Source organism: Anneissia japonica, unplaced genomic scaffold (assembly GCF_011630105.1).
Source record: "Anneissia japonica isolate Jap-2015-1 unplaced genomic scaffold, ASM1163010v1 scaffold287733_len118669_cov163, whole genome shotgun sequence".
Taxonomy (NCBI): Eukaryota; Metazoa; Echinodermata; class Crinoidea; order Comatulida; family Comatulidae; genus Anneissia; species Anneissia japonica.
The window spans coordinates 80,038-96,652 of NW_022731439.1; the positions used below are offsets into that span (position 1 = coordinate 80,038).

General features: G+C 36.1%; 2 protein-coding genes across 4 annotated transcripts in view; one reads left to right on the forward strand and one right to left on the reverse strand.

The window, feature by feature from the left end:
* LOC117115376 (bromodomain-containing protein 1-like) overlaps positions 1–10,746 on the reverse strand; it is a gene marked incomplete in the record, with an annotated part of 12,659 nt that extends 1,913 nt beyond the window's left edge. The window contains 9 exon segments of the mRNA XM_033259141.1: positions 1,412–2,371; positions 3,113–3,379; positions 4,085–4,208; positions 4,692–4,880; positions 5,572–5,700; positions 6,047–6,175; positions 6,745–6,901; positions 7,187–8,827; positions 10,461–10,746. Of these exon segments, the coding sequence (XP_033115032.1) occupies positions 1,412–2,371; positions 3,113–3,379; positions 4,085–4,208; positions 4,692–4,880; positions 5,572–5,700; positions 6,047–6,175; positions 6,745–6,901; positions 7,187–8,742 (3,511 nt within the window).
* Positions 10,747–10,777: 31 nt separating this feature from the next.
* LOC117115377 (transmembrane protein 243-like) lies at positions 10,778–14,232 on the forward strand. 3 transcript variants are annotated; one of them, XM_033259144.1, is made up of 5 exons: positions 10,778–10,910; positions 11,726–11,838; positions 12,280–12,330; positions 12,896–12,997; positions 13,437–14,232. In XM_033259144.1, the coding sequence occupies exons 2-5, from the start codon at positions 11,782–11,784 to the stop codon at positions 13,557–13,559; spliced, it is 333 nt and encodes a 110-aa protein (XP_033115035.1). In that variant the 5' UTR covers positions 10,778–10,910; positions 11,726–11,781; the 3' UTR covers positions 13,560–14,232. The 3 variants fall into 3 exon arrangements, with proteins under 3 accessions (XP_033115035.1, XP_033115034.1, XP_033115033.1); XM_033259143.1 differs by having other exon boundaries at positions 10,863–11,039; positions 11,737–11,838; XM_033259142.1 differs by having other exon boundaries at positions 10,865–11,039.
* Positions 14,233–16,615: the final 2,383 nt, after the last annotated feature.

The window sequence follows — 16,615 nt, forward strand, 5'->3', positions numbered from 1 at the left end:
TCAATATTCATATCTATATTCTTTCAATCATGTTGTTAAGTTTAAATTTAATGCAAGATATCCGCACTAATATATAAGTAGAGATGTTACAGAATTTAACAAAGGGAGTATGTGTGTGAGCAGATCATTCTAGCCTGGAGTTGTCACTTACCAGGGCTGGGTAAGAAGGGTAGCCTCGGCATTTAGCCCAAACAAGATCCAATGGGTTTAATGGGATGTCGTCCTCGTCCGAAGCCCAGCTACTGCTCCGCGTCTTGCCGGCTATGTGATAAAGATATTTATTTGAGGTCAATTTTATAGTGTTTTTCCAAAGACTAGGTAAATTTTTAAGTATAAATCCATTCCAGGAATTATTCCTAACTACAAAAGTAAATGGCTGTAAACTGTAACACTGTAACACTTCAATTAAAGGCTAGCTAAGCAGTGTCTGGATAGATAAAACCAATGTTACAAAAAAATGGCGACCTTTCATAATAATGATACATGCATGCACCTACATTTGGACCAAGTGCAAATGTAAATCCATGTCCAGATTTATTCTAATGAGTTATGATAAACCCCCAACTTTCCCAGGTTTACCAACTGTTTCACGAAAAAATAAAACAGTTTTTATGTACACCGCACACACTACTGAAAGAAATGAAATATAGATGAATAGAATGTGTTCATGGACTTAAAAAAAAAACCAAAACAACGAAAAATGTTAATTAGCAAAATTAATAATAATGACGTGAGCAGTAGCAGGCAGTGACAAGTATGTTGCTTTTGTTGTGCAAAAGTGAGTTATTGTGGTTACTTGAATGAAATAATAAAGTTAAATGCACGAAAACTAAAGACTGGCAAAGTATCCCCCATGAGTTCAACAAGTAACAGAGATGTATAGTATTTCAAATGTACACAAAACATTAAATATATTTTTGATTCAAAACTACCATTTCAAACATTTATTTATTTAACTGTATATATTTCACATTCAACTGCAAGTACACTCTCCAATTACAGGGTAATGCTCTATAAACTAAATCTTATTATGAGGCTTAGAAGGTTGCTTTTAGTAATGAATAATTCCGTATGTGACAGGATTTATGAGCCTGCAATTTTAAGCATCTCAATCAAGGTGCAGCTCCATTACAAAGCAATCAAACATTGGATGCGATTGTTCAAACTAGTTTTATGTCGGGAACACACTGCCCTGATATTCGTCAGTGATGGAATTCCACGGAGAATGAAACAGGAAGAGGAGAGCACTCAGTTAGTACTAACAGATCAGAGATGGTTAAGTCAGCCCACGGTCATATGACAGTGTTTGCCCGTCTTAAAACAAAAACATATCTCTTAAAACATATACAGAAGAAATGTCTAATTGAATACTTTCATTATGTATCTAAATTAAGAAATTAAGTAATGTTACCTCTTATCAGACCAGCAGCTCTGTTAGCCCGACTAACTGTACTTGTGCTTTCCTCACACGATGCCTCGCCATCGCTGTCTTCATGAATGTTCCCTTTCTTTGGCTTTTTACTTGTACCCTCTTCACCGTGGCTTGAGCAAGTCTCGGATGTTAGACCATCTGAAGTGCTACTGACGCTCTCGTCCGAGTCAGAGCTACTACGTGGGCGATTCGTGTCCACTCGATAAGTAAAAAAGCTGAAGCCTTTTGGTTTGACAGGCTCATCAAGACCATTACTTAGTTCAGAGTTATTGTTCATGGATGATTTCTTATCATGCGATTTTTCTGTGCTACTTGAGCTAAGGGTGCGTCCTGACTTTTTTGAAGCCTTTGGGCTGCCAGCAGGTGAGGGCAGTGTTCCTTCATACTCTGTCTCTACATGCAAATTATCCTCGCTATTTAATTTTTTAACTGGTCTCTGAGATTCCACATCAAGAGAAAGTGATCTTTTCATGCTCTTCCTACCTGGAGATTTACCAGGTTTTCTTCCACGAGGTGAGGGAGTTACTATAGTGACAGTATGACGGCGTCCTGGAGATATTAGTTTTGCCGGTGTCTTTGGCAGAGCTATCGATTCAACTTGTTTCGGAGATGAGAGTTTCTCAGATGGTTTAGGAGATTTTGGAGACTTGGGAGATGCAAGTTTTTCAGATGCTCTCCGAGCACAAGGTGATTTTCTTCCAACAGGAGATTTGGGCTCCTGAAATTTTGAAAATTCCGGGATTGTTGGTGGGATGGATAAGTCCTGCGAGGAATTGCATTGTCCTGATAATGTACGAGTTCTTCTCCCTGGTGAGCCTTTTGGTCGACCTCGACCAGGCCTGCCTGGACTGGACTTGCTCCTATTTAATATTGGGGCTGGTTTAAGAGTTGGAGGAGAAGCTGGATGTCTTCTTGTAGGAACATCACTTAATTCATCACCTACAGACAAAATAAATGCACAATAGTAAGTTAATAATAATAATAATAATAATAAATAATAATAATATTTGAACATTTATAATGCGCTAATTTCAAGTAAATGATCAAAAGCGCAGAGAGTACAACTAGAGAAAGATTTTTAAAATTGAAAATGCAAAGTGGGGATGGACTAAAAAGAGTTAAAGAGACGGGATTTCAGTTTTAACTTAAATACATCAATAGAGGGAGGCAGTTTTGATAGAGTGTGGCAATTTGTTCCACAGCGATGAAGCAGCATAGGCGAATGTTCTTTTGCCATATGTTTTTTTTAATACATACATCTAGTGCAAACATCCTCATGCAGGATATTGAATTCTTCTAGACTATTTCATTATGCAAACACATGTTCTACATGGTATTTTTCTTACAGTGTATGCTGTTATATAGAAATAAATTTGTATTGTTTACGTAGGTATATCGTGCAAACCATCTTAGGATCCATAACCGTAGGGCAACAGGGCTGTATGGACCAGTAAACCAGGTCAACGCCCTACTTGTCTCGAAAAGGTGTGCTGGGTTCTTAAAGTCCACATGAGCCAATAGTGTACACTGGGCCTACGGTTTATAGTCCTTACCCGAGAAGACCTGTTCCACCACCAAAACCATAGCGGAGCATGCCGCTCAAACCTGCGCCGATATTATGGCTGTATGTTGCGGGGCCGAATTAACCACTCGGCCATTTGACACCTTATCAATATTTACCTGAAGTGTGTGCTTCTGATGTACTGTCAGCTGAAGTGTCATCTTTGGTTTTGTTCAATCTTATTCCCGGCCCCTTTTTTACTCCTGTCCGTTGCATCGTAATCTTTCGTCTAATTATGTTAATTTCTTTGCGGAGCTGCTTGACACGTTTTGCGCGGGCCAATCCACTCTTGATATTGCAGGTCATGTCGAGTTTCTCGAGGAGACTATTAAGCTGATCTTCCAGAGGAAGATGCTCACGATTCTCGGCACAAATTGCATTATCAACTAATGAGAGGTGGGGGAAAAACAAGATAATTAGTTCGATTAGATTTATTAGTTACTCATCCCAATTATAAAATATGCAACAATGCAAGTTAAAATCATGGTGTATTCAGTGTGTGGATTAACAGTTGTTATTAATGAAAACAACAGTCAAATCCAACAGGAATGGATTGAACTATGTTCTCTGTCTAAGGTTTAGAGTATAAAGTCATTTTTGTCAAGAGTGTATATCCTTGTTATAATGGAATTGCCCAACATGGAGGTAATTAAGAAATTTCTTATCTTCATAAGCTCTAAGCAAATGAAAACAAATCATGAATGGAGGTCTTAAAAACACAACATAAAGCTCTGTACACATTATCAAATTTTCTTTGACAAAAAACTGCCTATATATAGTCATGATGTGCTTATATATGGTCATGATGTGATGTCATCATGACCACATATAGGCATGTCACATGTTTGTCAACCAGAATTTGATAGTCTGGACAGGGCTTAAGGCTAAGCCTGACTTTCATAAAATCGCTACACTCTATTACCAATCTTCAACAGCACTGATTGGTTGAGTGGGAGAGCTTTCACAATTACTTTGGAGACAGCTCTGCAGTGTAATAATTGCAGTGAAAAGCTGTAAGCAATAGTAAAGTGACTTGGACAATCAGGCTTAAGTTAACTGGAGATATATCACAAGTAATACATTAAACTCACAATCATCTAACTTGAACTCTTCAACTTCTTTCACTTCTGGAGCCTTGACTGTATGCATACCAGTACTGGAGTGATAGCCTGCTTTCTCAGCTAAGCGCTTTGCTTGCCGAATGACAGCACCGCCCTGAAATAATGGAAAAGGAGATGAGAAGTATGGTACATGACAGAATCAATTAACAATTGTAGCACTAATTTTAAGTTTAGCTATCTACTAAAGAGATTTAATTATATTGATCCAATATTGTTTTAAATCCTGTGAAAAAACAGTGTCTTAAAGAGGAACAAAAATAATTTGGGCACAATTGTTTATTACCACACACCTCCCCCCATCCCCGCAGGGTTCTGCAACCTTCAGCAGAGGTGGCACCAGGCCGCTCATACACCGTCTCCTGTTGCCACAAAAAGGTTGTCAGACCAAAAGGAAAAGAAATAAACCAAAAACAAACAAAAAAACTTCCTCATGTTGAGACTTAATTTATAAAGCATTATCGAAAATCCCCCACTGCTAGATAACAAAATCTAAAATACACAAAGATCCTCCTAGTAAACAAAAAATATTTAAAAAAATAATAATAATTAAAAAAAACCAAAAAAAACAAAAGCTTACTTGGTCTCTCATCTTGACAGCATCTCGATAGAATACTGTTTCTTTACCATTATACAGCATACAGTTATCAATCATCTGCTCAAAGTCGGTCTCAAGATCCGTGACGGAATGATACTTATGGTTTTCCAGCCTCTTACGCATTGTGCTAAAGTCCACAGGCTTCTTGATTACATCATAGTAGTCTGGAGCCTATAATTCAAATTGTAAATGTAAATGTATGTTTCTTGTTGAAAACCAACAAGGATATTTTGATTAGGCCCCAAGGACCTGCAACAACTGCAGTGCAAGGCTTACCATGATCAGGAAAATCCCCCTACTCTTTCATGAATGGTCTATTGAGAAGCTTAAAAAATCTCCCCCAATGGAAATTTGTCTAGAGCAGGGTTTGGCATAAAATGTTTCGGAGGGCCAAACAGAAATTTCTAATGTGCTTACAAAAACCTTCATACATTTTTTATACTGCTTTATGAGCAGTTTTGATATTACTTTTTACATATGTCTGGACTTAACAACTTAGTGTTTTATAACTAAAGATGGTAGGTAGCCACACACATAGGTTTTTAGTTTATCAGGCCACAGAAAAATTGTTGTTGGGTCTAAAGCAAAGTGTCCTGCTTAAAGGAGTGTAGTAGGACAAAGTTAATACCCTATACACCTATTTATTATGATGACATAATTAATGTTGAAATATTGAATCTAACATGATGGCGTACATTTTGATACTTGGAGTATCAATTTTATCCGAGATTAATCAGTGGACCTTTCGGTTTTCTATACAACTGTAATACTCTAAACAATGGTAGTTGTTATTTTTTGAGGAGGCAGCACAGCAAACAATGACACACAAAAGGACCCAACAATTGAATGGCATTATAGATACCTCTTCAACTGTTACAGGTTCAGCAAAAATATTATGCAAATCCTTCTCTTGAAGCTGTGATAATGTTGACAACAACAGGACATTGAGTGGCTTCAGCTGCAGTTCAAATACCCTTTGACTTAATTTCAACTAGAAAAGAAGAGTAAATAAAATATTAATAATACTACTATAGTAATCATAATATTAACATTTAAAAAAAAAGCAGACGAAACCAGATTATAACTCATTAACGTTAACTTTATAATTGTTACAAACAATTATTATAATACAATTTTAGTACACAGGTAAAGTGTCCTGTACAAAAAATGAAGCAAAATGCACAGCAAATGATTCAAACTCCCAAATTCATTGAGAGCTTGAACAACAACGTTTATTATGGGTGACATGCAAAATGCAAAGGTAATGGTTATGTAAATGTAACAGAAATATAAATTAAAAATAAATGAAAAATGTTTTTGTTTTTTGTTATACGTACATGTTCCTTCTTTAGTTTCTCACGTTTCCTTATGAGCTCTACAAGTAGCCTTGCTCTTTCCAAATCATGACGTAATCGTTGCCAATATTTGAGATGCTCTTTTAATTTAGTTACCTTTTTGTCTTCAACCTATGAAGGGAAAAAATCAACATGATAAAATCAACACAAATAATTACAATTAATTATATTGCAACAAAAATATTAAAAGGCTATTGAACAGTGTTTTTAGTATGCTTTATAGAAATAATTAGTTACTTCAATCTTAATTCATGAACCATACAGTATTCTTCCATAAACTTTGAAATGTCTGGGATAACCAATATACAGTATGCATTGTTTCCATTTTTTTGATTAAGTAGGTGAAAGTTCACTGTAAATAATTAGTCACCTATTTTAAATGCATAAATACTGCATTAGTGTTTCTTTCAACGATCTACAGTTAAAAGCTCGGTCCACACTATTAAATTTGATGACAAATTTGTGTGATGTGCCCATATATGGAAATGATGATGCCATATTACATCCAAATATGGGCATAATTAATTTTTTTTTGTTTCACATAAAATTTGATAGTGTTGATTGAGCTTCATAGAGAAACAAAATAGTTATTTACAAAAATATTAATATCATGGAAATAAAGAACATTTTTTTTAATCTCAAAAGAACAATAACAAATATTTTGGTAATACTGTACATACAGGATTCTTATTCTTATGTGACTGATGATGTGCTTGTAGTCTACGCAACAGGGACACTCCATTACGAGACTGTCGCTTTAACGTCCAGTATGCTAGAAGGCGTTGCATAAATTGCTGTTTCTTGGGCAAGTTCACTTTGGATGTTATCTTGGATATCCTAAATCAAAACAAAGCAGTAGGTGTTAGTGTTCAGTAAAATTGTATACAGTAGTTCAGTCATGAATATCACATGATTCATGTCATTCCCTGCAGCTCTGCAAAAATTTAACAATTTAAAAAAATTTACAAACTGCTTAATTATTATCTTATTTTAAAAAAGTAGCATTAAAAAAAAGTAGTTGTATAATTGGAATCTATTTTTTTTGGGTTTGCTTTTTTTTTGGTAACTCAGTTAAAGTATTGAAAGCTTCTAAAAAAATATCATAGTATCACAACAATTTACCTTTTGGGTGGAATACATGGAATTGATACAACCGGCATTGCCGATCTCTTCTCAGCTAGAATTTTCCTGGCTTTCCTCATGTTCTTTCGAGATTGTGCTTTAGCTTTTTTTGCAGACCAGCCCTTCCCCTTTCCAGTAACATCCTCATTAACTGGTGACTTCTCTTTCCTCAGTACTGGTTTCTTTTCCACTCCTGCTGGTGTGTGAATGTCACAGAATGCAGCTTTCCGGATGCTTATTGATGTGCCGTTAATTCCGGGTTCACGGACAGGCTCCATCTTCATAAACAAACTTGCCTGTTGAGCGCACGTCACATGGAAAGCAGTATAGCAATTAGCTTTGTGACACTGAATGCAAGCCCCTACATTCCGCTGTTTACAAATATAACAAGTCAACTTCCAACGGGCTGCAGGAATGTGATCTATGCCATCCACAGGTTCTAGAAATACAGTATTTGCAAAGCCAACTTCTGGAATCCATAGAGCACATACAACATGAGCCCAGCGGCTGTCATCTGTTTGCTTAAATGCACCGCCTTTATTTGGGCACAGCACACAATCTACAGCTCGTGATGGGGACTGTAAGCACCTTCTACAGAGCCACTGACCTTCAGGAATGTATGGCACTCCATAGCACTCCTGATGAACAGCTAAGTTACACATATCACAAAATAATATGACATTACTATTCTGACATTCACCGTCTTGACATATACTACATACAGCATCCTCATCAATCAGACTATTCGTGTCTGATTTCCCGGATGCTTGACTTTGGAAATAAGATTCTTTCTCAAGTCTATCCATGAGAGTCTCAAAAATTTCTTGTGGAACAAATGAATGACCATCTTTTTTGCGTTTTTCATTGATCATGTCGAGCCAAGCATAGTCCTCCTCATCCATGTCATACTCAACATCTTCATCAAGCTCCTCTTGTGACTTTTCAATAAACCTGAAATATGCACTGCCACGTTTTGGAGCATCTGGTAGTTCTTCATAGTCTTTCATCAATTTGTAAGATGCTTCTGGTAGCTTTGATGGTACTGGAGGACATGTGGGTTCTTTGCGCTGCTTCAAAGATTCTTTACCTTTTACTTTTCCACTTTTAACCTTTGGAGTCTTTGTCGGTGTCTTTTCATGTTTTTCTTGTTCTTCGTTTTCCTCATTTTCAAATTCATCTTCTGTGACAACATCTATATAATCAAAAATGTCTAGTCTGTACACATGCCCTTTAATATCCACCTCAACTAGACGTTGAGCTTGCGCGTATGTCAGAGCTTCTCTTTGTGGGGATTTCATAACTGGTGATGGCGACCTCCTTACAGTTCCACCTCCACGGCTTTTTCTCCAGGATCCCCTTCTGATCGGAGTTGTATAACCATTGCCTTCTGGGTTGTTGTGATCATAATTATATAGATGATATTCCATGCCTTGTAAACTCTTGTAAATTTTGCCACATTCTTTCACAGGGCATTCATAAGGAGGCTTAGTAGCCCGTAGATTCTCACAGAATGTCTTCACATCAAACTGTATTATTGGCATCATTGAAGGTCGCATTTGGATGCTTGAGATGGTATAAGATTACAAAATCCCCAAACAGGTCCTATCTATTTACCTCAGCAATACTCATTATGTTTGAAGCCTGAAAATATAAAAAATATAAAAACCAATATCAGATTATCAGTACAGTATTGTAATTAAATCTGAATAAATCATATTATTAAAAGCAAATACATTATTGTTGGATGGAGTATTTACAAAAAATTAATGAATGTTAATTTGGCAAAGATCTGTGTCTACAGTATTTAAATGTTATTAAAAGCCCTGAATTAATCAGAAAACATACCACATACAGTACAGTACAGTATGGCTACGTTCAGACTTGGAGATAAACCAGGTTTGAGTTAAACCCAGCTTAACTTTGGCAGGTGTTCAGACTGGCGGGATTAGCCAGGCGCGAGAATTTTCATAATAATGAATCGTAACCAGCAAGCGTGTTTCAAAACATTGCTTGCGAAACATACGCTCGCTCACAGTACTAAGTATTTGAATGCTGATTGGTCATTTTGTTACCAGAAGTCAATGCAAGACCCCTGCAACGATTAAAGCCCGGCTTAGAAAAGTTAAACACTGTGGAATGCCAGGCCTAGTTACTATAGGAACACAGCCCAGCTTGAGATAAGCCAGTTAGTTCAGACTGGCAGGTGGATAAACCCATTGAGTTGAGCCAGGTTTATCCAACTAGTCTGAACTAGGTCTATATATGCCATCCCATCCATGACATAATAAGGCCACGGGAATGAAAGTTGTAGATTTGCGTCCACTGCCCGCATACCTAAAAAGCTACCGCACGAAAATTTTCATTATTTTGAAAAAAAATATACTTCGTTTTAAAAAACGGAATTTTTAAGTCGTAAACAGACAGAAAAACGAATTATTATCACTGATCACTCGTCGCGAACACAGAGCGAAGGCAGGCCCGGCCACAAATCGACGCAAATCTACAACATTCATTCTCGTGGCCCAAACATATTTTTAATGAATATTAAATTATGGATATCTGATTGATGCAAATTGTACCTGTATACCATATATGCATAATGATTCATTTGACCTTATATCCTACATAAAATACTTTTTTATGAACATTATTTAATTATGTAAATCACGTTTTGGTAACATAACAAATAAGCAAGCTATGCCTTCACTGTACACTCGCGATCTATCTACAGTAAATACATAGTGACACTGTTTATGTCTGACCCGGAAGTTAACGATATCAAGGCATTCTTATTTATTTTTAGTACAGCTGATTACTACTCGACATCATTCATATAACCCTAAACAGCAGAACATGATTATTTGACAATCGATTAAAATAAATATATATTCGATTTTTATATAAAACGCAAGAAACATTTACGAGTAGTATCCCTGGAAAACAAATCCATCATCCCGTTTACAAATGACCTTTAGTAAACGGCTTTGAATGACAAGAATTCGATATGCACTCACGCAGACTTTGAATGGCTTCAGCGCGTAATGAATATTCAACGACCATAATATGGCAGGATAACGTGATGAGTTTTCAATGGTGGCGGGTGGCCAGCCTAGTAAATGATTCAGATAAATTAAGGCCTAATTACTGCTATCTGGGAGGAGTCTCAACGGAAAATATGCATAATGTAAATTAACACAAAATTTCTTTACAGAATATTACTATCGTTCTTACAATAGCACTTCCAAAGTATGAAAATCCAGGAAGAATCGCTTACCCATGCAATGCGGCGGCAGAGCTTCATTCAGTAAAAAGCGGCGATTTGCAGGGAAAGCCAACCGAACAAAGACGAACGCTCAGTGAATTGCCTCAAAGAAACGTAAAATTAAACAGGTTCATAAAATTCAAACGTGGCTCATAGGAGTAAAATGTATCTTCTGACAATTCCAGTTTGATTAACTTCTAAGAATCGACGTGAATCATACAAAATTCACTTATATCCTTTCGATATTATTTCACCTCAGTGGGTCAACAACCATTTCAAGAAGCGGATACAGTACATCGTTTGTACGATATCTGAAGTTGACCTCTCAGCTTCCTGAAAATAAAAGATTCGTTGTAGCGCCATCTATAACGCTCAAATTTCACGTGACTCTCCTTAGCCGTCGTCTTCGTCCGTCGTGTTGTGTTGTGTCAGAGGATCCGTCTTCGCTGTCATATATCTCAGGTTTTTAATTAGCCGGGTATTTAGCCCTCTAGCCTAGGCCCTAATTGGTGCTAATTTTTGCATAGGCTTAATTTTTATTTTAATTACGAGCGGACGGCAAGTAATGGGCGTTTTCTTAATTTATTAATGGTATGTTGCCTTGTTGTTTCATTTAATAACTTATTCATTCACTGTGTGATAGCCCCCTAACCAAATATTGTGTGTTGTTTTTTTTAGTTTAGTTTAGACTAGGCCCTAGCTAGCTTACGCAGCCTAACCCTGGGTTCAGTTGAATAGAGAAAGTGAGTCGTGTTGCAGACAGTGGTTGCAGAAGAACAGTATGTGCCTAGGCCTAGCCTACATGCAATAATCCTAGCCAAGCCATATCATTTCCGCAAAATATGATGGGAGGAAAGAACAGGAGACAGACTGTATATCTTTTGGAATCCACCTGATGTAAATAGATCCTTAAATTAATATCAGATCATTATTATTTTTTTGTGTGTTCTATGAAATATTTGGTGTTTTTTCATTCATATCATTAAAACATGCCTGAATGTAACTTCTGGACAGGTAAAAAGCAAAAATGCATATATGGCCCAATTTAAAACAACTGCTGTTGGTGGCAAACTGGTGCATGAGAGTTCAAAGATGGTAGAATAGGAAAATTTTTAACGAATGGTTGCTCCATGCTTCTAACAACTTGTTGTATATGCCTTCTCCACGAATCGGTAGATGTGGAAAAGACGTATTCTATTCTTGAATAAGATTGATAATATAGTGAACTTTGTCACTTTGAGCTTGGAGTCTAACATCTTTCTAAATGTTTACATTAGATAATTTCCAGCCATGGTTTTATGAAGGCAAGCTATTTAACAGACAACCATGAGATATGAGCTACTATGATTCTGATGTGCAGACGCCTTTGTTTGGCGAGCCTCAAACTAGAGTAAGTTATATTTGTTTTAATTAAGACATTTTATATGTACACATCACACTGTGGATATTTATTTAGTTAAAACAGTCAATAGCATATATTTAAAACAATGCAATAAGTTGTTAGCTTGTAATGATAAACAAATCAAACAAATTTTTTGCTGATTTACAAACCTTAATACTACATAAATTGTTATTGGTTTCCAGCCAGTTTTAGGGTCTGTATGGAAACTATGTTATCGCCGGATTTATGTACGTCTGTTTATTGGCAAATATAATTTGTTTTTTACTAATTTTCAAACTCAAAGGGTGATATCAACATCAGTCTTGATTTCCAGTGCATAATTCAAAAACCTCTTCACCCAAAAGTGCTCAATTCCTCAACCTAATAATACACTGCACTTTTCTGAAATATCAGATCTATAAAACCTTTCTTACTTCTTGTATTCCACAGGACAGAGCAGTTAACTTAGGTATTGGAATTGTCACTGGAGTTTCAGTTTTTGTAAGTAAAACATTTACTTTTACATATTGTCAGATTTTTTATTACTCATTTTATAACTCAAGTGAAACTGAATAATTGTGTTTCTTCAAATTGAAACATACAGAAAAGTATGTTAAAGCCAGGCTCTGGAGGTAAAAATTGTTGAAATGTTGTACAACTGAGTTTTCTAAGACACAAAAAGCATATTTGATGAAAACTTCGGAATGACACACAGATTTTTCAATATTTAAAAACTGGGGAAAAAAGGGTATAACTACCATTTTTCACAACTACCAAGTTCTGTTTATTGTGATTAAGATTTAATCAAGTTATATGTTTTTGAAAGATGAAATGTGGTGAAAATTCAGAATAGTTCATTAATTTAAGTAGATGTTTGATGCTATACACCTAGTAATGTTACAAGGCTCTGCAGCTCTCTAGTTAATTACTTCACCAAAATATTTAAAGAATACTCATTTGTCATCAGCTATTGAGCAGGAAGTTTTAAACATGATTCCACCCTTTCATGTTTCAAAGACTTGATAGAACTGAATAGAGGATTTTAATGATAGATTTTTTTTTGCAGATTACGTTGGTGAGTGCAATTGTTTTTCCATGGCCACCTCGTGGGATCAACCTGTTCTTTGCAACAGTGATTGTTTGCATTTGTGTGGGAAACATGATTCTGGTAAGGAAACCAAAGTGTTGTTTACCAGTTAATTGATTTAATTCTCCTTTCCCATCTCTAGCTTCTCTCTACCTCTCTATCTTCCAAAAGGAAGAAGCACAACATTTGATCTTATGGTCTATTCTAATCTATAATAGATTGTTATGTTTTTACTTAGTGGAAATAATAATAAGAGTTAAAATTAAATTTGATACTTAATGAAAATATTATTTAATGACATTAATTATACAGCAATACTACAGAAAATTTAACATGTTTTTGTTTTTTCCTTTGATCTAATGGTCTGTTCTAATCATCTATAATAGATTGCTATGTTTTCACTTAGTGCAAATAATAATAAGAGTTAAAATTAACTTTGATACTTAATTAAAATATTATTTAATGACATTAATAATAAAGCAGTACTACAGAAAATTTAACATGTGTTTTTCTTCAACAGATATACTGGTACCGGAAAGGAGATGTTGACCCTAAGTTTCGTTCCTTAATCTACTTCAATGCTTTCACGTTGGTTCTATTGTGTATAAGCGCCAACTTATATTTCCATGAAATAAAATTCTAACTCCAGGCTTTATTGTACATTATTATTTATATATATTTTATTTGAAATTGTAAAAATATGATGAGCGACTCTGAAAATTTAAATTTTTAATGGAAAATATGTTTATGTTATTAAATTAAATGTTACAATTACTGCATCAGTTTGTATTATAAAATATAATTCTAACGCCAGGCTTTATTGTACACTATTATATATTTATATTTTATCTGAAATTTTCAAAAATATGATGAGCGACTATGAAAATTTAAATTTATAATGGAAAATATGTTTATGTTATTAAATTAAATGTTACAATTACTGCATCAGTTTGTATTATGAAATAATATTAATTTATGTAAATTTTATAATTGTATTAGGTGTAAATCTCAATTAGAGAATTTAACAAATCCTGTTGCTGGACAGAAAAATTAACCTAACTGTACTACCATATCATGGCCTATGATAAGACACTTTTTGAAGTTACCTGATTGTTTAGTAAATATTTGTGATAATGATTTTTTGTAAAATTTTCTAATAGGGATGTACACTTAGTTGTATATGAACTTACTTTTCTTTGTGAAGACAAATTAATTAAGTATATTATGTGCAAATGATATTTTCGTGGATCTCATGTAATTTATTGAAGTTTCCATTTTATTCGAAGAATAAAAATAGTAAGAGTATGTGCAAAAAATATTCTACATTTTTTACTGTGATTTTAAATTGTAATATGAACCAATATTAGAGCGCCATCAACGTTACAATGTAGTGGACATTGGTGCAATATAATGAGCCTTTCCGGAGTGTCAATCTTAACTGACCAATCAAAACCGGTGCAGGAATACGCGTGCGTCTTACAAGCACACGTGTTGTCCCATAATGTATGTGTGTATGCTTTTACGCTGCCTTTTTGTGAGACCTTGGCAACACTTTTCAAAGGGGCGGGGCTTCAGCAGAAAGGTCCGTTGATAGTGATTGATATATAGTTTGACTGGTGGTTGACAGTTTAATTGTGACTAGTAGAATCAAGGAGGTATACCTCCTTGGTAGAATACAGTAATGAGTGTTGGCCATTATGTTCTTATGCTAAATCTAATGCAGAGATGACCTTCAGGGCTGAATATTAGGGACCCTCGATGCTTACAAAGTTACCCAGAAATGAGTGGGTCAGGGGCCTCAGGCTATCTTCTGGTCGCCAATTCCATTGTGGGATTTTAGATGTGCAAGTTTTTTAATCATGTTTGTACGTACTCTAAATATTAATAACAACGGAAAAAAAATTGCTGGATCAGTGGCTGATCCAGGAATTTGAAATAGAGGGGGACCAGGAAGGATCTGTATTCCTCAGCCCCACGATGGTTGGGACTGATGTAAGAAAAGTTATGATTATGTTACTCCTAAGATGGCTGTACTTGAATAGGTCTATAATTTTCTTTTTATCTCCATTTTTTTTTAGTTTGACAAATTAAAGGTGGGGGAGGTGGGATATATGTCCTACAGTCGATGTCAGAGACAAATTATGATGTATCAACACAGCCCTTGTGGATCAGGGTGTTAGACCAAGGACGCTATGGATGGGGCCCTGCGGACCCCCGCACCAAATCTCATAGGCTTTTGCCACTGCCAGGAATACATTACACCTTTTTTTTTTCAAAGAGGAAAAAAGAAGGATTAGAAAATAAATTAAAAATGAAAACTTGAAGCCAATGATTTTCTTTTCTAAAGATACGGGAGAGAGAAATGGTAACACTAACACATCTGCAAGCAGTGACGCATACATTTAGCGTTGTGCGAGTAGGCCTATACAGAGTTGTGTACTGGAAGATCAAGATGATGTTAACCAAGTCGCATTAAACTGGGCTGAAGGACTGAAATGGTAACACATCTGCAAGCAGTGACCCATACATTTAGCGTTGTGCGAATAGGCCTATACAGAGTTGTGTACTGGAAGATCAAGATGATGTTAACCAAGTCGCATTAAACTGGGCTGAAGGACTGAACATTTTTGAGCCTCAGTGCTGCTTACAACCAAGTTTGTTTATGGAAACATTTTTCAATAAATGTGTGAATGCGGGGCCACCGTTGCACCTTCAAGATGGACCTGTCAATAGACCTAGACTGCCATTCAAACTTAACCGACCAATCAGAACATGACCAGAACAAAAGAGGCCTCTGCCTCTCCAATTTTATTCCGACGACTTTTGTTTTTATTTACCCATTGCTCTTAAAATTCATATGGTCAGTGGCGTAACTCTGGGGCTGAGGAAACTGTGGCTTTCAGAGACATGGGGGCCCTTTTTCTGGTTCCCGGTTGACGATCCCATTGTATGATTTTAGATGTGCTCTTTCTTAATCGTGTTTGTCATTGTATTCTAAATTTTTTTAACGACGAGATATATAGTATGAGATCAGTGGCGTATCCAGGAATTTGAAATAGGGAGAGGGGCAGGGAGGAATTTTTACAGATGAAAGGTCCATACCAGAAAATATGGCACCTCTAGATGGCCGGAAATGTCACTCGCAGACATAAAATTTGAATATAATTTTTCTATTTATCTCTACAAAATGATTACAAATTGAAACATCCGCCATTTGATATATGATATATGTCCTAACAGTCGATGACAGAGACACATAATGCTGTTCGTGTATCAACAAAGCTCTTTTGAGTCAGAGTGCTAGATTCGTGGACCCTGGGTAGCGGGGCTCCTAAGTTGGGGCCCTGCGGACCCAGGGACGTAGCTTGGATTTTGAAAGGGGGAGGGGGAGCCCCGGTGGGGTCAATTGGGCGAATCCCCCTGTGAAGTAGCGCACTCTGAACGTTCTTAGGACTGTTTGAGAGGATAAAGTGAAAATTGCAATAGACGCATTATAAATAAGCGCAAAAATAATTATATAATAAATCAACAGTGGCAGATCCAGGAATTCGAAAGAGCGGTGAACCAGGGAGGGACATCCACAGACTGAGGAACCACTCACCTCAGCCCCACCATGGTTGGGGCTGAGGTAAGAAAATTTATGATTAGGGCTCTAGACGGCCGGAAATTACACTCTCGCACTTCAATTTGAATATACTC

Coding starts and splice junctions, on each gene's coding strand:
- LOC117115377 (XM_033259144.1), top strand. CDS start 11,782: ATGAGCTACTATGATTCTGATGTGCAGACGCCTTTGTTTGGCGAGCCT. Junction 11,839..12,279: donor TTGGCGAGCCTCAAACTAGA/GTAAGTTATATT, acceptor TGTATTCCACAG/GACAGAGCAGTTAACTTAGG. Junction 12,998..13,436: donor GTGTGGGAAACATGATTCTG/GTAAGGAAACCA, acceptor TTTCTTCAACAG/ATATACTGGTACCGGAAAGG.